We start from the raw sequence: 17,744 nt of genomic DNA, 5'->3' as shown, positions 1-17,744 counted from the left end.
ATTCTTCTACTGAGAAACAAACTGGCAGATGGGAGGGATTCTATCGTATCAGTAATTTGGTTTTCCTCTGCATACAAGGCCATGCAATTATCCATTCACTTCCTAAATTAACTGTGAGGCTGATGATTAAAAGCTGACTTCATGTACAACTAATCTTATCATTCCCAAGGACTGAGAGAATAGCTGGAAAGTTCTTGACATAGAAACCATGTTAGGGAAGCTGAGCTAAATGCGCTCAGATATCTTGACCTGTATGCGATCGTACATTCTATGTGGCCAGCCAGTCCACTGCCCTATGACCCTATTCTATTCCTACACCATTTTCATTATGATGATGGTTGTGTCAGGGATTGTAGTTGGAATATGAAATGCTCCTGTGTTTGAATAATGGTCCCCAACTGGTGGCACTGTTTGTGAAAGGCTGTGGAACCTCTGGGATTTGAGGTTTCTAGCCCAGCCAGGGTTCCCGCATGAACTCTTTGCCTCCTGGTCAGCAGCACAGGAGAGCTGGCCCTGCGTGCTCCTGCGGCCACAGCTGAGCCATTGTAGCCACCACGCGTCCCCTCCACAATGGATCGAGCCGCCGCTCCCGTCAGCGTTTGGTCACAGCAGCAAGAGAGCTGGAGAAGTGACTGGTAGCAGTCAGGGCATCATAGCAAACGTGTCAAAATCCGAAAACCCTCATTGAACGTCAGCAAAATCCTCTCAGACATACTAGGAAAAAGGGAAACAGCAAAAGGACGGACTTAGGATTTATTTCTCCCTGAAATCTGGCCATTAGCTGACCACTTCTCACATCAGCTGTCACCCAGGAGAAAGAACCCTAAATGAAGAGAAATGTTCCCTAGAGCAGTGAGTTTGGTCAAGCTGAAGATGCAGGGAGAGGAGCCCCTCCTCTCAGGTATCAGTTACCATTTACGTCGGGAACGCGAAGACTTTGCAAAGACAAACGCACGGGCACTAAGCAGCGTCTGGGCCAGCGCAGGAAGCGCGCTTGTCCTGCTAACCAGACACCACTTTCTTCGAGGACAATGGTGGAGGCAGTAGAAGCTGTGAGAACAATCACCACCCCAGCGTCATTATCCGGCCACTCTGACAGTAGGAATGAGCGCAGAGCAGTCATAAACATGAAGGGGGGGGGGTCACTGTGTCGAGCACGGTGCGGAGCCTTTATGACGACCACGTGTTAGTTGGTATTAACAGCTTCTCTATTTTTACAGAAGGCTGAAGCTGATGAGTATTTTTAAAGCTCCTGAGAAGCCTCAGGCATTGGTTGGTATTTCAATGCAACCTTATATCACAGCCTATGGCGGGGGGGGGGGGGGGGGGCTTCTTGCATTCACTCTCTCCACTAGTCTCCAGCAAGTGTCCACCCCACGCCAGACGCTGTTCTAAGCCCTGGAACACGACTACAATGAAGTAAGGGTAAAATCCCATGGATATGCACAGGTTCCCGGGGGAGCACAGGCAATCAGCAGACAACTATATGTGCATGGTAATAAAACACTAGGAAGAAAAATGTCTAGTTATATAGGGGAAGAATAAATAAAGAGGGTGTATGGGGGACAAGAGGGCCTCACTGTAAGGGTGGGAGCTGAGGAAAAGACAGAAATGGTCCAGGTGGAGAGAGACAGAGACAAACGAGAAGAAAGATGTGGATGGAGGAAAGAGGAGGAAGAAAGAAGAAAGAGGAGGGAAAAGGGGAGGGGAAGGTAGGAGAAGGAAGATGAAAGGAAGAGAAGAGTAAAAGAGATAAGAGAGAGATGTTCAGTGAGCCTGCTCCTTGGAGGTCTCAGCAGTCAGGCCACGGACCCTGAATGAGAAGGAATGGCAGCTCAGGCAGAGACACGCTGGGGTGTGACTGCGACATTACGCGGGTGGGCGGTGAACCAGGGTAGTAGCCGTGCATACTGGAAGACGGTCATATCCTAGACATATCTTAAAGACTGAGCTTACACAGTCTCGATGGACTGGCCAAAGAGGTAAGATAAGAGGACACGAGACGAGATGCCAAGGTCTCGTTGACAGCTACCTTATGATTGGTTTTCGTCTGGACCAACAAAATGCTGTCTGGGGGCCAAGATGAACATGACTCCAGTAGAATCAAGTATGGATAAAACCATCAAAGCTTGAACGCAATAAGTCTGAAATGCCTTAGATGTCCCAGTGGAGATGTAGGCAGACTTAAGAATTGGCCAGAGTGGAGTTCAAGTGGTCCATGCTGGTCAGTGTTTGGCAGACAAGAGCGGAGAAGGGTTATTTAAAGCCACGCTATGGAGGAACTATGTGTAGATAAAGGAAATGGGTCTGAGTTTAATCTCTGAGGGGCGCATTGTGGACCAGCCAGAGACATCTCTGTTAGGAAAATTCTCTCCACTGCAAAGAAAAAAACCCACGTGAAAATGTTGATCACTCCATCTAAAGAACACATTCAGCAGGTTCATGGCGCACAAATCGTATCTATTTTGCCACTCATCTAAGGAGAAATATCTGGTGTCTCTTGAGAATTGGATAACGATAGATAGCTGATCCCCATCAGCTCCCCAGACAGTAACAACTAACATTTCTGAACAAAGACTATACTCAGAGCACGGCTGGAGACTCGGTGAGCCGGGGCCGCATATGCTGGGGAATGCACATGTGCAGGCATCGGAACCTCTGCATTACATGAGCTGAATCTCATCAAGCTTTGGAGTGTTTAAAGAATGACTTTATATGTATTTAATGGCTGATACTAGAGTTTAGAACCACAACTAAAGGTGACCCTGTGTCTGAGGCCTGTTAGAGTGGAGATGATCTCGGGATGTCCACTGCCCCATTAAGCACATGAGTGGTTCAGTTCTTGTCTGCTTGCTACTGTCCTGTTGATCTGTCACGTAATCTTAATAGGCGTGTGTGTATGTGTGTGTGTGTACGTGTACATGCACGTGCATGTGTGTGTATTTTTTGTAAAAGAAATAAACTCATCCAAATGAGAAAAATCTAGGGCTGCATAAACATTTGTTCTTTTTGAAATGTTTTCATTACAAAAAAGTGTTGAATATTTGAGGAGAGATATGTTTACCATGATGTAAAGATTAGGACATCCATATATGTATTAAAGCACACCATGCTTCTAAAACATGTACATATTTATGTTTTTATGCGGTCGTTAAAATTAATTTGAATAATAACAATAATAAACAATACCTTTGGACACTTCCAGATAGACAGATCAATAGCCTTTATACCCATCCACCCATCCCAGTTCATGCTTGGCTGTACTCAAGATAATAAGGATCAGTGTTCTGGTCAGTCTCCAGTTCTCGGCTCTACCAGCAGGGCTACCCAAGGGTGCAAAGAATCAATGCTCTATACTTTTGTGGCATGTTGACAGATAGTTTCTCATTGAACGCTCGCAAGAACATCTTTAAATAGCTTTCTCCATATAGACTTAAAAAAAAAAAAAAGCCAAGAAAGGTCAAAGGTCTCACAGACAGAACTTGTTCCTATTTCCTCCTTTTCCCAACCTGTGGAGCATTCCTAGACATGACAGCTGCTCACCATGACATGCACTTTCCTTGTTTAATTATAAACTTTCCCCAAACATGACTATAATCCACAGATACACATCTAGGTTCCATTAGTAAAACCAATATCATTCTGGTTCCTAAGGAGGGTTGCAAGCTGCCACGCCATGCATTCAGACTCTGTCTAGCTGCCTGTGCATGTCAACGGCCACGTGCACTGGTCACATGCCTACTCTGGACCCTACCTCTCTCTGAGACTTGCACAGTGCCCAGAATACACATGTTTCACACTGGTCCAGGCTATATGCAGCCTAGATTAACACCACCAGCATTCCTGACTTGGACACAGGGTCCCTCTGCCACTTCCCCAAAGCACCCCTTGCCATTGCTGGAGGCCTCCACCAGAGATTCAGATAGCACTGTGTTTTGGTGACAATGTAATCAGCCTTCCTTGCAAATTATAGCATAAGAACATCTTGAAAAGATTGGCTATTGATAACCAAGGCCAACAAGTAAGACTAGAGTTATTTGATCATATTTTAACCTTTTCTCTCCATGAGTAATAACCATAATTCAATGACTATTTACATCTATATCAAAGAAAAGATGAATACATCTTGAGAAACTATACTATTCACTATCCAACAACTGCAAAATATACAACAAAATGCAGCTAAATTATATTTCCTCTCCCTCTGCTTCTGTCCATAAATACTGGCAAACACATACAAAAACCATATTACATCAATTATAATAATATAGAAAAAGTAATTTCAATGACCATAAACTTAAAAGTGACAGTAACCAGTTTCTCAGATAATTAGCCTTGTGTCATAAACTCTGATCCTCATGAACAATTCATATTTTGTGCATTAATAATGCATGTTCTCTTTCTGTTGGAATGCTCTCTAGCAGAGAATGAATGTCTATTACCTCCACTGACAGGCTGGAGTATTTTTTTTTATTTTTTTATTTTTTCTGGTTTTTGAAGGCAGGGTCTCACTCTAGCTCAAGGCTGACCTGGAGTTCACTATGTAGTCTCAGGGTGGCCTCAAACTCACAGCAATCCTCCTACCTCTGCCTCCTGAGTCCTGGGATTAAAGGCGTGTGCCACCACACCCAGCTAGAATGAAGTTTTTTTAATGTGCCCTTTAAAATTGAAACACTTGGCCAGCCCACCAGGTTATCAGAAATCCAAAGTTCATTTTAATTTTTGCCCTATACATAGGAGTCACTTGGCTAAGGGCCTCAATGATGATTATTCTTGCTCATAAGAATGTCTGCACAGCAGAAACAAGAATCCGTGAAACTTCAATCAAGTAGGGATTGGTTACTGCTGTCACGTTCTCCTGGATGGCATATCTGGAACGTCCACAAAGACAACGGGAATAATGTTCCAGCCCAGCAGCCAGAAAGAAAAAGAAAGAAAAATGGCCAAAGAAGCAGGCGAGAGTTTTCATGATAAGCAAGGTTTTTTTTTTTGTTTTTTTTTTTCCCAGCCTACCAGAGTGCTCTCTACCTAGATTTGCTATTGTTTTTTGTTTTGTTTTGTTTTTGCTGTTGTTGTTGCTATTTTCAGTAAAATTATCTGGCACATTAAAATAAATAAATAAGTAAAACAAAATCCAAAGACCAAGTAAAAGAAAAGTGGCAGATGACATGTGTAGAGAAAGGCACTCAAAGTATCACTCTCCCTAGTGGCGTCATTCTCCACCATGGGTGACATTATTATTTCAGACTCTTGAGTAAACTTTCTTCTCAGCCCTACAGTGGTCACCCAGATGCAAACCTTCATCTAAAGCATCATCAACATTGGACACATAACCTTGAAATTAATATGCATACATGTGTAATGCACTTATGTATGTAAATATATATGTGTGTGTATACATCATTCCAATACTCGCTCCCTCCCAAAGACGGTATCATTGCTCAAACCCCAACACAGGACGGTTCTTTCCTGAACTGCCCCCCCAAACCAACCGAGCAAGAGAGAGCGAGGGTATTTTAGGAAAGGAGCCATCCTGTGTCAGCACCCCTCCCCGGGAGCCTGGATTCATTCATTCTTTCCTTTGGGTCGTATTTAGATGGCACTCGCTCTACGTCAGGATCGCGTTCCACTACGAACGGTCTTCCAGCCGGGCTCCAGTGCGGATTCCAACAACGGAAATCCACCGCCCAGGCTAAGGAGGAGGGAGAACAACAGATCTGCCTGTCTGTCCATCCGGAGTCGGTCCTGCCCAAGGCCAGCCCCTGGTTCCTCTGCCAGCACCTAAGATACCGGCGGGGTGCCCCTGAGGTCAAAAAGTCGCTGACCTTGTTACCCCCAAGAGCGTCGGCCCTCTTCCTTGGCCTTGACCCCCGCCAGGGGAAAAGTTAAGTGAGCGGCGATTGGGACGCGGGGGGCGCGGGGGGCGCGGGGGAGATCCGGCACGCTCAGCGCCTCGCCCGGCTCCTCGGGTAGAACTCCCCTAGCTACCGGGAAATATTTATTCGGGAGTCCACGGGCTCCGGTGGCCACCATCAGAAAGCCAAGTGACCCGAGCGATAAAGATAGCTCTGCTACACCCTGGACGCTGGCCCCGGCGCCTGGAGCCCGGGGTGCGGGCTGCGAGAGCCCCGCGCAGCCCCCCGGCGCGCAGCCAGGGCGCCACGGTCCTCCTCCCGGGGATGCTGGCGCGGAGGATGGATACGGACCACGGACCGCGCGCCCGCGCCGGGGAAAGGCAGGGACCCAGCACCCGTACGTACCCCTAGGCGTCTGCTCCGGATCCTCACGTACCCTTGCTTGACTATGTCATTAAAATTGGATGCCATCCCAGACAGCCGGTGACCCCGCTCCTTCCAGCGCGCGAGCCCCAAGAGTGGGGACCGGGTCAGTCACGACTGAGCGTGGAAAGCGTGGGGTCGGAGGTGGGGAGATTGGGTGGGAAGGGGGGTGCGGGGGGAGACGGGGGTGGGGAAGAAAGTTCACGAGGCGACGCGGGCGAGTCCCGACGTCTGGAGGCTCACATCACTTTCTCGGTCCCCGGAACCCTGGAAAGTGGGCGGCCGGCGCGCAGCCACTTTGGGGGAGCGCGGCGGGGAGGCGAGGCTGGAGTCAGCTGACTCGGCCCCAGCCCGCCGGGCGGAGGAGGGGCGGCGGGCCCAGAAGGAGGAGGAGGAGGAGGAGGAGAAGGAAGGGAAGGAGAAAGAGGCGAGGAGGGGCGAGGAGGAGGAGGAGCCACGCGCCTCCCCTCCCAGGACCCTCAGTTTCTCTGATCGCGCCCCCCTCCCACCCAGAGGCCAGCGTCGTCTCACACCCGCCAAGGCGACACTCCCTCCACAGCGTCTCAGTGGCTTTATTTTAGAAGACCTCTCACTGGTCCAGCTGCAGATCCCCAGGCGTCCCCCTTCGGCCCAGCTCGTGTCCCTAGAAGGACTCCTGGGTGTCCAAGGAGGTGGGGTTTCCATGGCTGCCCTTGACCTTTGCGTGAAAGGAGAATGCAATTTCAATGGCTTAAGCCTAGAGCTTCTGGGGGGGGGGGCTGGGGGGAGGGGCGGGCAGTTCCCTGGCATCCAGGGTCCTGGCTTGTATCAGCTAAACCCCCCTATCATCTCCTAAAGACTCTAAATTGGCTACCAGGGGCAAATTTTTGGCCTCATCACCGCTCTGATCCCAAAGCCCTGCTCTCAGAGGTTATCAGGGTGGCCACTGGCTGCCAGGCATGACTCTGAACCTTTCTCATGAATTCTTTCAGTTGAGCTCCCCTGCACTCAGTGAGGTGGGGACCCTCACTACTAAGACCCTCTTTAAACCTCCACGGCTGGCAGTACAGCGAAGCTTCCTAGTCGCTGTGCAATGGGAGGAGATGGCATTGGAGCCGCTTTCTCCTGACTGCTACCTTCGGGTCGCCACCATTACCCGCTGAGCACCATTTGCTGGACATTGCTAAGGGAAGCGGGAACAGGCTTCCGGCACCCATGTTTTACAGAACTTGAGGCTCAGGGGTGCCCACTGTCTGACGGACCACCACAGGGGTCAGGACTGAAGGGAGGGACTCGTGGTACCCACCTTTCCTCCCAGCCACTGTCCAGTGCCCTTTAGGAAGAGCAGATATCACAAGCGTGAGCACGAGGTTACTTTTTGATCTCTCAGAAAGATGGTTCCAATCCTTTGTGGTATCTAGAGAGGCAAAGAGGATGTTAGCAATTAGATCATAATTGGGTCATCAGAGGTGACCTTCAGAGAGAGCTACTGACCTGAGAAGGATTCGTCCATCTCATGGATGGTTTGACCTGATGACATGGAAGGCTTTTCAACTCCAAGATCATATGGAGTTTGCCTGTCTCCGTGGGAATGCTCGTTGAAGTCACCTTCTCCTGAAGGGAGTCCATCAGTCAAATGAGAGAAATCACCCAAGAATGTGTCATAGAACTGAGACTACATTGGGACCATCAAGGAAACAGGTACTGACAGGGAGAACTCCTCCCCGAACCCTAAGCCTTCTGCTCTGCCTGTGAGCTCTATGTGAGATGATGTTGTAAGCGTCAGTCTCTCACCCAAGCAGGAAGAAATGGACCAGGCCTTTGGAGAGGTCTTTTTTTTTTTAAATTATTTATTTATTTATTTATTTATTTATTTATTAGAGAGAGAAAGACAGATAGAGGGAGAGAGAGAGAATGGGCGCGCCAGGGCTTCTAGCCTCTGCAAACGAACTCCAGACGCCTGCGCCCCCTTGTGCATCTGGCTAACGTGGGACCTGGGGAACCGAGCCTCGAACCGGGGTCCTTAGTCTTCATAGGCAAGCGCTTAATTGGAGAGGTCTTTTTGAAGCGCTAACACTTACTAATCACGACTGTCCGTGTTGCTGTGGAAGAGTGGTGTTCGTGGAAGTCATTTGTCCAAAGTAGCATTTGTAGATGAAATCTACAGCATCGTAGAAACAAAGAATGATGGCATTTGGGTTAACAGATGGCTCGGTGGTTAAAGATGCTTGTTTGCACAGCCTGCCAGCCCTGGTTCAATCTCTCACTTCTCTAGTACCCACATTAAAAAGAATGCAAAAAATGGCTGGTGTTCACTTCCAGCAGCAAGAGAGCCTGGTGCTCCTAGGCATCCATCCACCCATACATACATACATACATACAACATACATACATGCACACATCTATCCATCCATACATACATACATCTATATATCCATACATACATACATACATGTTTTAAAAGAATGATGAATGCTGGAAAGATGGCTTAGTGGTTAAGGCACTTGCTTGAGAAGCCTGAGGACCCATGTTCTATCTCCCTCCAGGTCCCACATGAGCCAGACACACAAAGGTGATGCAGGCATAAGGTAGCATATGCCCACTAGGTGGTGCAAGCATCTGGAATTTGCAGTGGCTGACCCCTGGCATGCCCATTCTCTCTCTCTCTCAAGGTAAAAAAAAAAAAAAAAAAAGAACAATGAAATTAAAGCATAAGGAGCTTGAAGCAAGGGGTTGCCAATAACAGAGATAATAACAAAAAAACGGATAAGCAAATTCTAGTCCATCTAGGTGTGAGGAAACATGATTTTTTTCATTGCAAGATTGAGTCCAGTGTATCGTTTTATTTGGTTGGCAAAATGAAAGTAACACACACGCACGCTATGCAGACGTTCACAAGCTAGCGCCTCACACATCTCCGCGTGAGCCAGTGCACAGCAGTGACAGGAGCTGGAGAGAAAGGAACCATCTACACACACAAGTCGCGCTGTAGACTTGCACAGTTCTCAGCCCACACGACTGTCCACTGCCAGACCGTCACATGGGAATTGCCTGCTCTGGAGGGAAGTCTGCCACACACAAAATCAGCGTTGCAACTCCCATTTTAAACCTAGTCAAACTCAGGCTTCTGATTTACAGGACCCATTTATGTTTGCTCCTTAGCATGCAGCGTCCCCTCTTCTACTGGTATGACCTTGTTCAAGCTGAGCACCCCTGTCCCCCACACTCCCCTCCCCCACTCCCTGGCTAGGAGTCCATTGCCTTCTTGCACAGTTGGCCTTTGCTTCAGAAGTGGGCACAGGGCCTCAGCTGTCTGGGCCAGAGACCCCCATTCTACTGGCTGAACCAGATGGAGGCAGCATCGTCTATCACCCAGGATCCACTACCTCCAATCAGGCCCCACATCAAAAAGTTTCAGCCACCTCCCAATAATGTCATTAAATGATGAATGAAGCCCTCATCGATAGACCAGAACCTTCATCATCCAACCACGTTCCTGTGCAAGCCAGTCAGGGTTCTCTAGAGGAGTACAACCGATGTAATAGATCAATTTAAAAAGGGAATTTATTGCATTAGCTTACAGCAATCCACTGATATCAGTCCACAGGCTTGAGAATCAAGAAGCTGGGCAGCTGCTCAGTCCATGAGGCAGGATTTTTCAGCAGTTCCAATCCAGCACTGAAGGCCCAGAGGCATCCTGGAGAGCCACTGCTCTTCAGTCCACACTGGAAGGCTGAGGAAACTTGGTTCCAGGGCTAACAAAGGCTAGCAGGCCAGGACAGATGCGCCAGGGCAGCACTCACCAGCAGCAGCGCAGACAGCCAGGCAGGGATAAAGGGGCTCTTTTCTCCCAGAGCTTCTTACATAAAGCCCACCTCAGGAGGGCCACTCTCTCTGGAGGAAGGAAGTCCTCCTTCAGTGAATCTTTCCTGGAAGCAACCTCAGAGACCCAACCTTGGGAAATGTCTGTGGATTCCTAACCGGATGAAGTTGACACCAGAACTTCCCCATCACCCCATGGCTGGAAGACCAGCTGGGGATGGAGGCTGCAACTGGTGAGTTTCTGTGGGAGCACTTTATAACCTAAGCATAGCATCTCCTCTTAGGCTCTCTTTCATAATTGCTAGAAAAAAAAAAAAGGAGCTAAAAGCCAGGCGTGGTGGCGCACACCTTTAATCCCAGCACTCTGGGAGGCAGAGGGAGGAGGATCGCTGTGAGTTCAAGGCCATTCTGAGATTACATAGTGAATTCCAGGTCAGCCTGGGCTAGCTAGAGTGAGACCCTACCTTGAAAAACAACAATAACAACAACAAAAATGTGAGCTGACAATGGGTCGAGCAACACTTTCTATGGCATTGTGCCATCCTCTGCCACTTCTGTGAACAAGGGACTTCCCTACATTGTATAACCCCCCCCAACACACACACACACACACACACACACATACACACACACACACTGTCACTTGCTGCCTAAGGAGTTCTGTCTAAGGCACCATGGTTCTGTGACTTGAAGCTTCGAAATTCCTAAGTAAACTTGATTTGACAATCTCAGAAATTCCCCAATATTTCTGTGGCACTTTCCAAAATGAGAGCCTGGCAGAGGATGAAACCAAGAAGGGAGAAGGAGGGCTCGAGGCAGAGCCAGACCGACCACGCGGAAGTTAAAACCGCCTCTTGGCCTTCTCAGCGAAACCGCATTTTGTTTTGCATTAGTTACTGGAGCCCATTTGGTTAGAGTGATGAGTCCCTTTCCCAAGGCTAGGACTGGGGTGCTCAAGAAGTACTGAGACACAACATTTAAGGAGGTTCTCTCTGTCAGGGCTATTTGAGTGTCATTCTCCATTGACATGACCCTAAGAATGTGTGCTTCCTTAAATCATGTACTTGATTCCTACTAATTGTAGCCCCGAAGCTGCCCTTATTGCCAAAGTATGAACTAATGGCCAGAGAACAGGCATGTGTTCAAAACTCAGTAGTAACTTCCTGTGTGGACACCTTGTTGCTGTGATACGGAAACCTGCCTCACACCAAGGCAGAACCTTCTAACTGTAACGTTGCCAAGCTAAAACGCAGTACACGGGTCGTTTGCTTCACCACATGGGAAGTAGAAATTCACTATCGTCCCAACACACACAAAAAAAATCCTCTGACCCTGCCCTCTGCATTCCATTTACTTATTATTATTATTATTATTATTATTATTATTATTATTAATTAAGCTACTTAAGACAGAACTTTGAAGGCAGAGATCCAGTGGCTTCTTCATATCTCCGAGGCAGGTGCTGGACTCCCTGGCACTGCCCAAGGAGGTTACCCTTTCACCAAGTGCCTCAGAACACCAGAGCTGAGGCAGCATGGCACGTGTCCAGTCCCTTTACCAAAAATAACTTGAGCTTTGCCCGCCGCCCGCTGCTGTCTGTCCGGGGAGTGTCCAGAGCGCAGGCGGCCCTTCCGGTGGCAAGGTGAGCGGCGCTGATGAAAGCCCTGTCCACCGCCGAGGAGGGGCGGGTTGTGCTGGGCATCCAGGCCTCCTCTCCACCAGCCCTTAGCCAGGAAAGCAGAAGGACTTGGGCATGACCCCAGAGTGGGTGGAAGGAGACCCAGGAAGCCGTGCTTCCGTTACACACGACCCCGTCCCTTCCTGCCTGCCCTCAACAGATGTGTGTCAAGGGCACGTGAGGAGATGGGATTGTCCGCAGTCACCTTCCCCATGCGCCCACACGAAGATGTGCACTTGTGATCAACAAGTCTAGTCGCCAGCAGGAGAGAATAAATAAGCAAATAAACCACATGAATAGCTTCAGCTGCTGGGGAAGCGATAGGGAGCCTTGCTTTAGAGTGGCCTGGAAAATTTGTCAGAGGACAGGACCTTTGTGCTAGGATAAGAAAAATGAGAGGAGAGGCAGATGTGGGGGAGGGGACATCCGGGTAAACCCAGCCAGAGGTTCCAGCTGCAGATTAGCACTTCAAAAGGCAGAGATCCAGCAAAGACCTTGGCAAGTTTAGGAGCTGCAGGGGGGGGAGGGGAGCTCATCTTAAACCTAGAGAGGAGGAAGGAAGGTGAAAGGTCATCCTGGAGGTAGAGAAATTGGGGCTGGGGCGGCGGCTCAGTGGGTGAAGTGCTTGCGGCACAAGCATGAGTCTTGAGTTCAAATCTCCTGCAGCCACTTAAAAATGCCAGGAGTGCTAGCATGCACCTATATTTACAGTTCTGGGGATGTGGACCCCAGTGGAAGCCAGGCATGGTGGCACACACCTTTAATCCCAGCCCTCTGGAGGCAGAGGGGTAGGAGGATCACCGTGAGTTCAAGGCCACCCTGAGACTACGTAGTGAATTCCAGGTCAGTCTGAGCTAGAGTGAGACCCTACCTCGGAAAAAAAAAAAAAAAAAAAAGCAACAAAAATAAGTGGGAGGCTAGAGAGATGGCATAGCCGTTAACGTGCTTGCCTGAAAAGCCAAAGAACCAAGGTTCAATTCCTCAGGACCCAAGTAACCCTGATGCACAAGGTAGCACATGTGTCTGGAGTTCATTTGCTGTGGCTGAAGGCCCTGGCATGCCCATTCTGGTTCTGCCCGCCCCCCACCCAAATAAAAAAGAAAACAGAAAATTTTAAAAAAATGTAAGTGTAGAGTGATTGAGAAGGAACCCCGATGTTGACTTGTGACCTCCACAAGCATTCCCATATGTGCACGCCCACCTGTACACACACATGTATCCAAACACATATGAACATGCACATGCACCAACGCATGCAAGAAAGGAGGAAATCATGAAGGAGTCTGTAAACTCATTTAAAAAAAAAATTATTTGTTTGTACCAAAAGAGGCAAACACAGAGAAAGAGAAAATATGGACAAACCAGAGCCTCCTGCCTCTGTAAAGGAACTTGGGACGCATGTGCCACTTGGTGCATCTAACTCTACATGGGTAGCAGGGAAATCAAACCTTGGCAGTCAGGGTTTGCAAGCAAGCACCTTTAACTGCTGAGCCAAACTCTCCAGTACCCCTTAACTCTCAGTTTGAAATATCAGGCTATCTGTTCAAGAAGAACTAAAATGAGCTTTTAAAAAAGTGCTTGTATAGGCAATTAATTACCCAAAAGCCAGCATGTTAGACAGCAGAGGTAGGTAGAGTGAATGGAAAGACACTAGACTCTCTGTCCTCAAGGAGTTGGTCATCAATGGGAGAAAGAGATGTCACCGAACAGATGAATATGTGTGTGATTATACACAAAGAAACGTCATGAGGTGAGTGCTGGTATTGGTGGCGCATACATTTGATCTCAGCACTCTGCAGGCAGAGTTAGGAGAATCATTGAGCCCAGCCTGGAACTACAGAGTGAGTTCCAGGTCAGCCTGGGCTAGAATGAGACTCTACCTCAAAAATAAAATAAAATAAAAAATAATAAAAAGGTTGGCTTTAGAATTATCAACAGTTATTCCCTTACTGGGCATTTACCCTAGAAGCTCCATGCCTCAGTTCAGAGATATTTGCTCAACCATATTTATAGCTGCTCAAGTCATAATAGCTAAGAACTGGAATCAACCCAAGTGTCCATCATTAGACAAATGGATAACCAAGATGTGGTATATCTATACAATGGAATTCTACTCAGCAGTTACAAAAAATGACACAATGAAATTTGTAGAAGAAAATGAAACATATCCTACTAAACGAATTCACACAATCACAGAAAGACAACCATTGCATGGTCTCACGCATTTGCAGCTCTGAACCTGGATCAGCCCAGGATGCTGACAGACCTAAGAGGCATATCAAGGCCTGGACAATAGGGGGGGTAGGACTTGAGGGGAGGGTAAGGGTGGAGGTGGGGAACACAAAACTGATCCCAAATGGCATTGATTCCGTAGAAGCCTATATCCTGGAAGATGACTAAAAGATTGAACCCTCACCAGGACCTTAGGGGGTAGCATCTGAATCAAAGGGCCCTGGAGAGGGTGAGATGAAGCCTAACCTTACATGTCTCCTGTTGTTTCTTTTCTTCCTTTCTTCCTTTCTTTTTTTTTTTTTTTCTTTTTTCTCTTCCTTTGGCACTGGACTGTGTAACTCCCAGTATCAGGATTCAGTTAAGACCTACAATGAGCTGTTGATCACAGAGACCTACAAGCTTTCCTAAACAAGAGATTTCTGTCAGAGCACTTGATTACTCATGAGGGATTAATGGTAAGACCCTACTGCTAAAGACACCATATGCTGTCTGTACAGGACATAGAGAGACCTGGCTGGAATCTGGAAGAGAACCAGTCCCCAGGCAGCCCTATTGAAGAAGCCACTTCATGAGCTACCAGGGGAAAGTGGCCAATATCTGTGTCTTAGCAACTCAAGGTCTAAGCTACTCAGCAGCAAACAACCTGACGTGATGCTCACACAAGTGCAATAGTGGCACACAGCCATGGTGGGTAGCCAACTGCTCTTGGATTGGCTAACATATCCACTCAGTGGAAAGGAACCCATATCTGAAACTGGGAAACAAGTCAGAATCACATCCAGATAATGGGTTTGTTTTCCAGTATCAAGTTCCCACTGATCTTGGGCTATAAGAGGGTCTATGCCCGTTTAATTCCCTTTAAATTAATAATTGGTTAGCCCATTTAACCTGTGCTGACTTCACTCTCTCTTGTAGAATCTACTTCTCTTTTTCAGATGGGAGCAGGACCCGAGGAAAGAAACGACCCATCACACCTCACCAGGGCCCCAGCTAAAACCATAGAGGAATTAGGGAAATGAGCAAGAATGCTGCTTTCATGGTGAACCTGACATAAGCACAAGGGTGAAAGAGACAGACACTGAGGTCACTCCACACCTGCCAGACCAGTGATCCAGAGGCTCCCTAAGAGCCCATCACTGAAGTAGATTTAAAATACACCCAACATGGCTCAGAATTTTGCTGAAGAGGAAGTGGAAAGGTTATTAGAGGAACAAGTTAGGACATTATGTACAGAGACATTGCCTCTACCCCATAACTGACAGCTGCCCCCACAATGCACAAATCACAATCCCCATAGAGATGACATGCATCCCCAAAAGGAGGGTCTCTCTGGAGGGGTGGACAGGAATGAGGGAAAGGACAGTACCAATATGTTCTGTTTACATACTGAGTATGTCCATAACTAATAGAAAAAGAAAAAATACCACGAAACAAAATTACAAAAAAAGAGGGGCTGAGAGATGGCTTAGCAGTTAAGGCACTGCCTGGAAAGCCTAGCTACCTGGGTTTGGTTCCCCCAGTACCCACATAAAGCCAGATGCACAAAGTGGTGCATGCATCTGGAGTTCATTTGCAGTGGCTAGAAGCCCTGGTGTGTATAGTCTTTCTCTCTCTCTCTCTCTCTCTCTGGATATGTAACTGACATACAGCAGTCTAAGTCTGTAATATGGCATATGTAAAGTATAAAATTTCCTAAATTTTGAGATAAGTATCCACCTATGAAACAATAGTTGTGTATAAACTAATGAACAGAGCCCTCACAAGCCTCCTTTTTTTTTTTTTTTTTTTTTTTTTTTTTTTTTTTTTTTATTTTATTTTAAATTTTTATTAACATTTTCCATGATTATAAAATATATCCCATGGTAATTCCCTCCCTCCCCACCCCCACACTTTCCCGTTTGAAATTCCATTCTCAATCATATTACCTCCCCATTACAATCATTGTAATTACATATATACAATATCAACCTATTAAGTATCCTCCTCCCTTCCTTTCTCCACCCTTTATGTCTCCTTTTCAACTTACTGGCCTCTGCTACTAAGTATTTTCATTCTCACACAGAAGCCCAGTCATCTGTAGCTAGGATCCCCATATGAGGGAGAACATGTGGCGCTTGGCTTTCTGGGCCTGGGTTACCTGACTTAGTATAATACTTTCCAGGTCCATCCATTTTTCTGCAAATTTCATAACTTCATTTTTCTTTACCGCTGAGTAGAACTCCATTGTATAAATGTACCACATCTTCATTATCCACTCATCTGTTGAGGGACATCTAGGCTGGTTCCATTTCCCAGCTATTATAAATTGAGCAGCAATAAACATGGTTGAGCATGTACTTCTAAGGAAATGAGATGAGTCCTTTGGATATATGCCTAGGAGTGCTATAGCTGGGTCATATGGTAGATCAATCTCTAGCTGCTTTAGGAACCTCCACACTGTTTTCCACAATGGCTGGACCAGATTGCATTCCCACCAGCAGTGCAGAAGGGTTCCTTTTTTTCCACATCCCCGCCAACATTTATGATCATTTGTTTTCATGATGGTGGCCAATCTGACAGGAGTGAGATGGAATCTCAGTGTAGTTTTAATCTGCATTTCCCTGATGACTAGTGACGTAGAACATTTTTTTAGGTGCTTATATGCCATTCGTATTTCTTCCTTTGAGAACTCTCTATTTAGCTCCTTAGCCCATTTTTTGATTGGCCTGTTTGATTCCTTATTAGTTAACTTTTTGAGTTCTTTGTATATCCTAGATATTAATCCTTTATCAGATATATAGCTGGCGAAGATTTTTTCCCATTCTGTAGGTTGCCTCTTTGCTTTTTTCACTGTGTCCTTTGCGGTGCAAAATCTTTGTAATTTCATTAGGTCCCAGTGGTTAATCTGTGGTTTTATTGCCTGAGCAATTGGGGTTGTATTTAGAAAGTCTTTGCCAAGACCAATATGTTGGAGGGTTTCCCCTACTTTTTCCTCTAGCAGTTTCAAAGTTTCCGGTCTGATGTTAAGGTCTTTAATCCATTTGGACTTAATTCTTGTGCATGGCGAGATAGAAGAATCTATTTTCATCCTTCTGCAGATATTTATCCAGTTTTCAAAACACCATTTGCTGAAGAGGCTGTCTCTTCTCCAATGAGTATTTTTGGCATTTTTATCGAATATCAGGTGGCTATAGCTACTTGGGCTTACATCTGGGTCCTCTATTCTGTTCCACTGATCTACATGTCTGTTTTTGTGCCAGTACCATGCTGTTTTTGTTACTATGGCTCTGTAGTATAGGTTAAAATCAGGTATGGTGATACCACCAGCCTCTTTTTTGTTGCTCAGTATTATTTTAGATATTCGAGGTTTTTTATGATTCCAAATGAATTTTTGGATTGTTTTTTCTATTTCCATGAAGAAAGCCTTTGGAATTTTGATAGGGATTGCATTAAATGTGTAGATTGCTTTAGGTAAGATTGCCATTTTCACGATATTGATTCTTCCAAGCCAGGAACAAGGGATGTTTCTCCACTTTCTAGTGTCTTCTGCAATTTCTCGCTTGAGTGTCTTAAAGTTCTCATTGTATAGATTCTTTACTTCCTTAGTTAGGTTTATTCCAAGGTATTTTATTTTTTTTGATGCAATTGTGAATGGGAGTGATTCTCTGATTTCATCCTCTGTGTGTTTGTTGTTAGCATATATGAAGGCTACTGATTTCTGTGTATTTATTTTGTATCCTGCTACATTGCTGTAGGTTTTGATTAGCTCTAACAGC

General features: G+C 46.6%; 1 protein-coding gene across 2 annotated transcripts in view; it reads right to left on the bottom strand.

Moving 5' to 3' along the window:
- Positions 1–6,617, bottom strand: part of Dok5 (docking protein 5) — a 145,036-nt gene extending 138,419 nt beyond the window's left edge. The window contains exon 1 of one of the 2 annotated variants that reach the window (XM_045157724.1): positions 6,261–6,617. In XM_045157724.1, coding sequence (XP_045013659.1) covers positions 6,261–6,326 — 66 coding nt within the window. In that variant the 5' untranslated portion in view covers positions 6,327–6,617. The remainder of the gene's footprint in view (positions 1–6,260) is intronic. The other variant, XM_004663848.2, reaches the window with a different exon arrangement.
- Positions 6,618–17,744: the final 11,127 nt, after the last annotated feature.

The sequence above is a fragment of the Jaculus jaculus genome, chromosome 8 (genome assembly GCF_020740685.1).
Source record: "Jaculus jaculus isolate mJacJac1 chromosome 8, mJacJac1.mat.Y.cur, whole genome shotgun sequence".
NCBI lineage: Eukaryota > Metazoa > Chordata > Mammalia > Rodentia > Dipodidae > Jaculus > Jaculus jaculus.
Note: the sequence above shows the minus strand (reverse complement) of the source record. Positions and strands in the feature narration are given on the sequence as shown.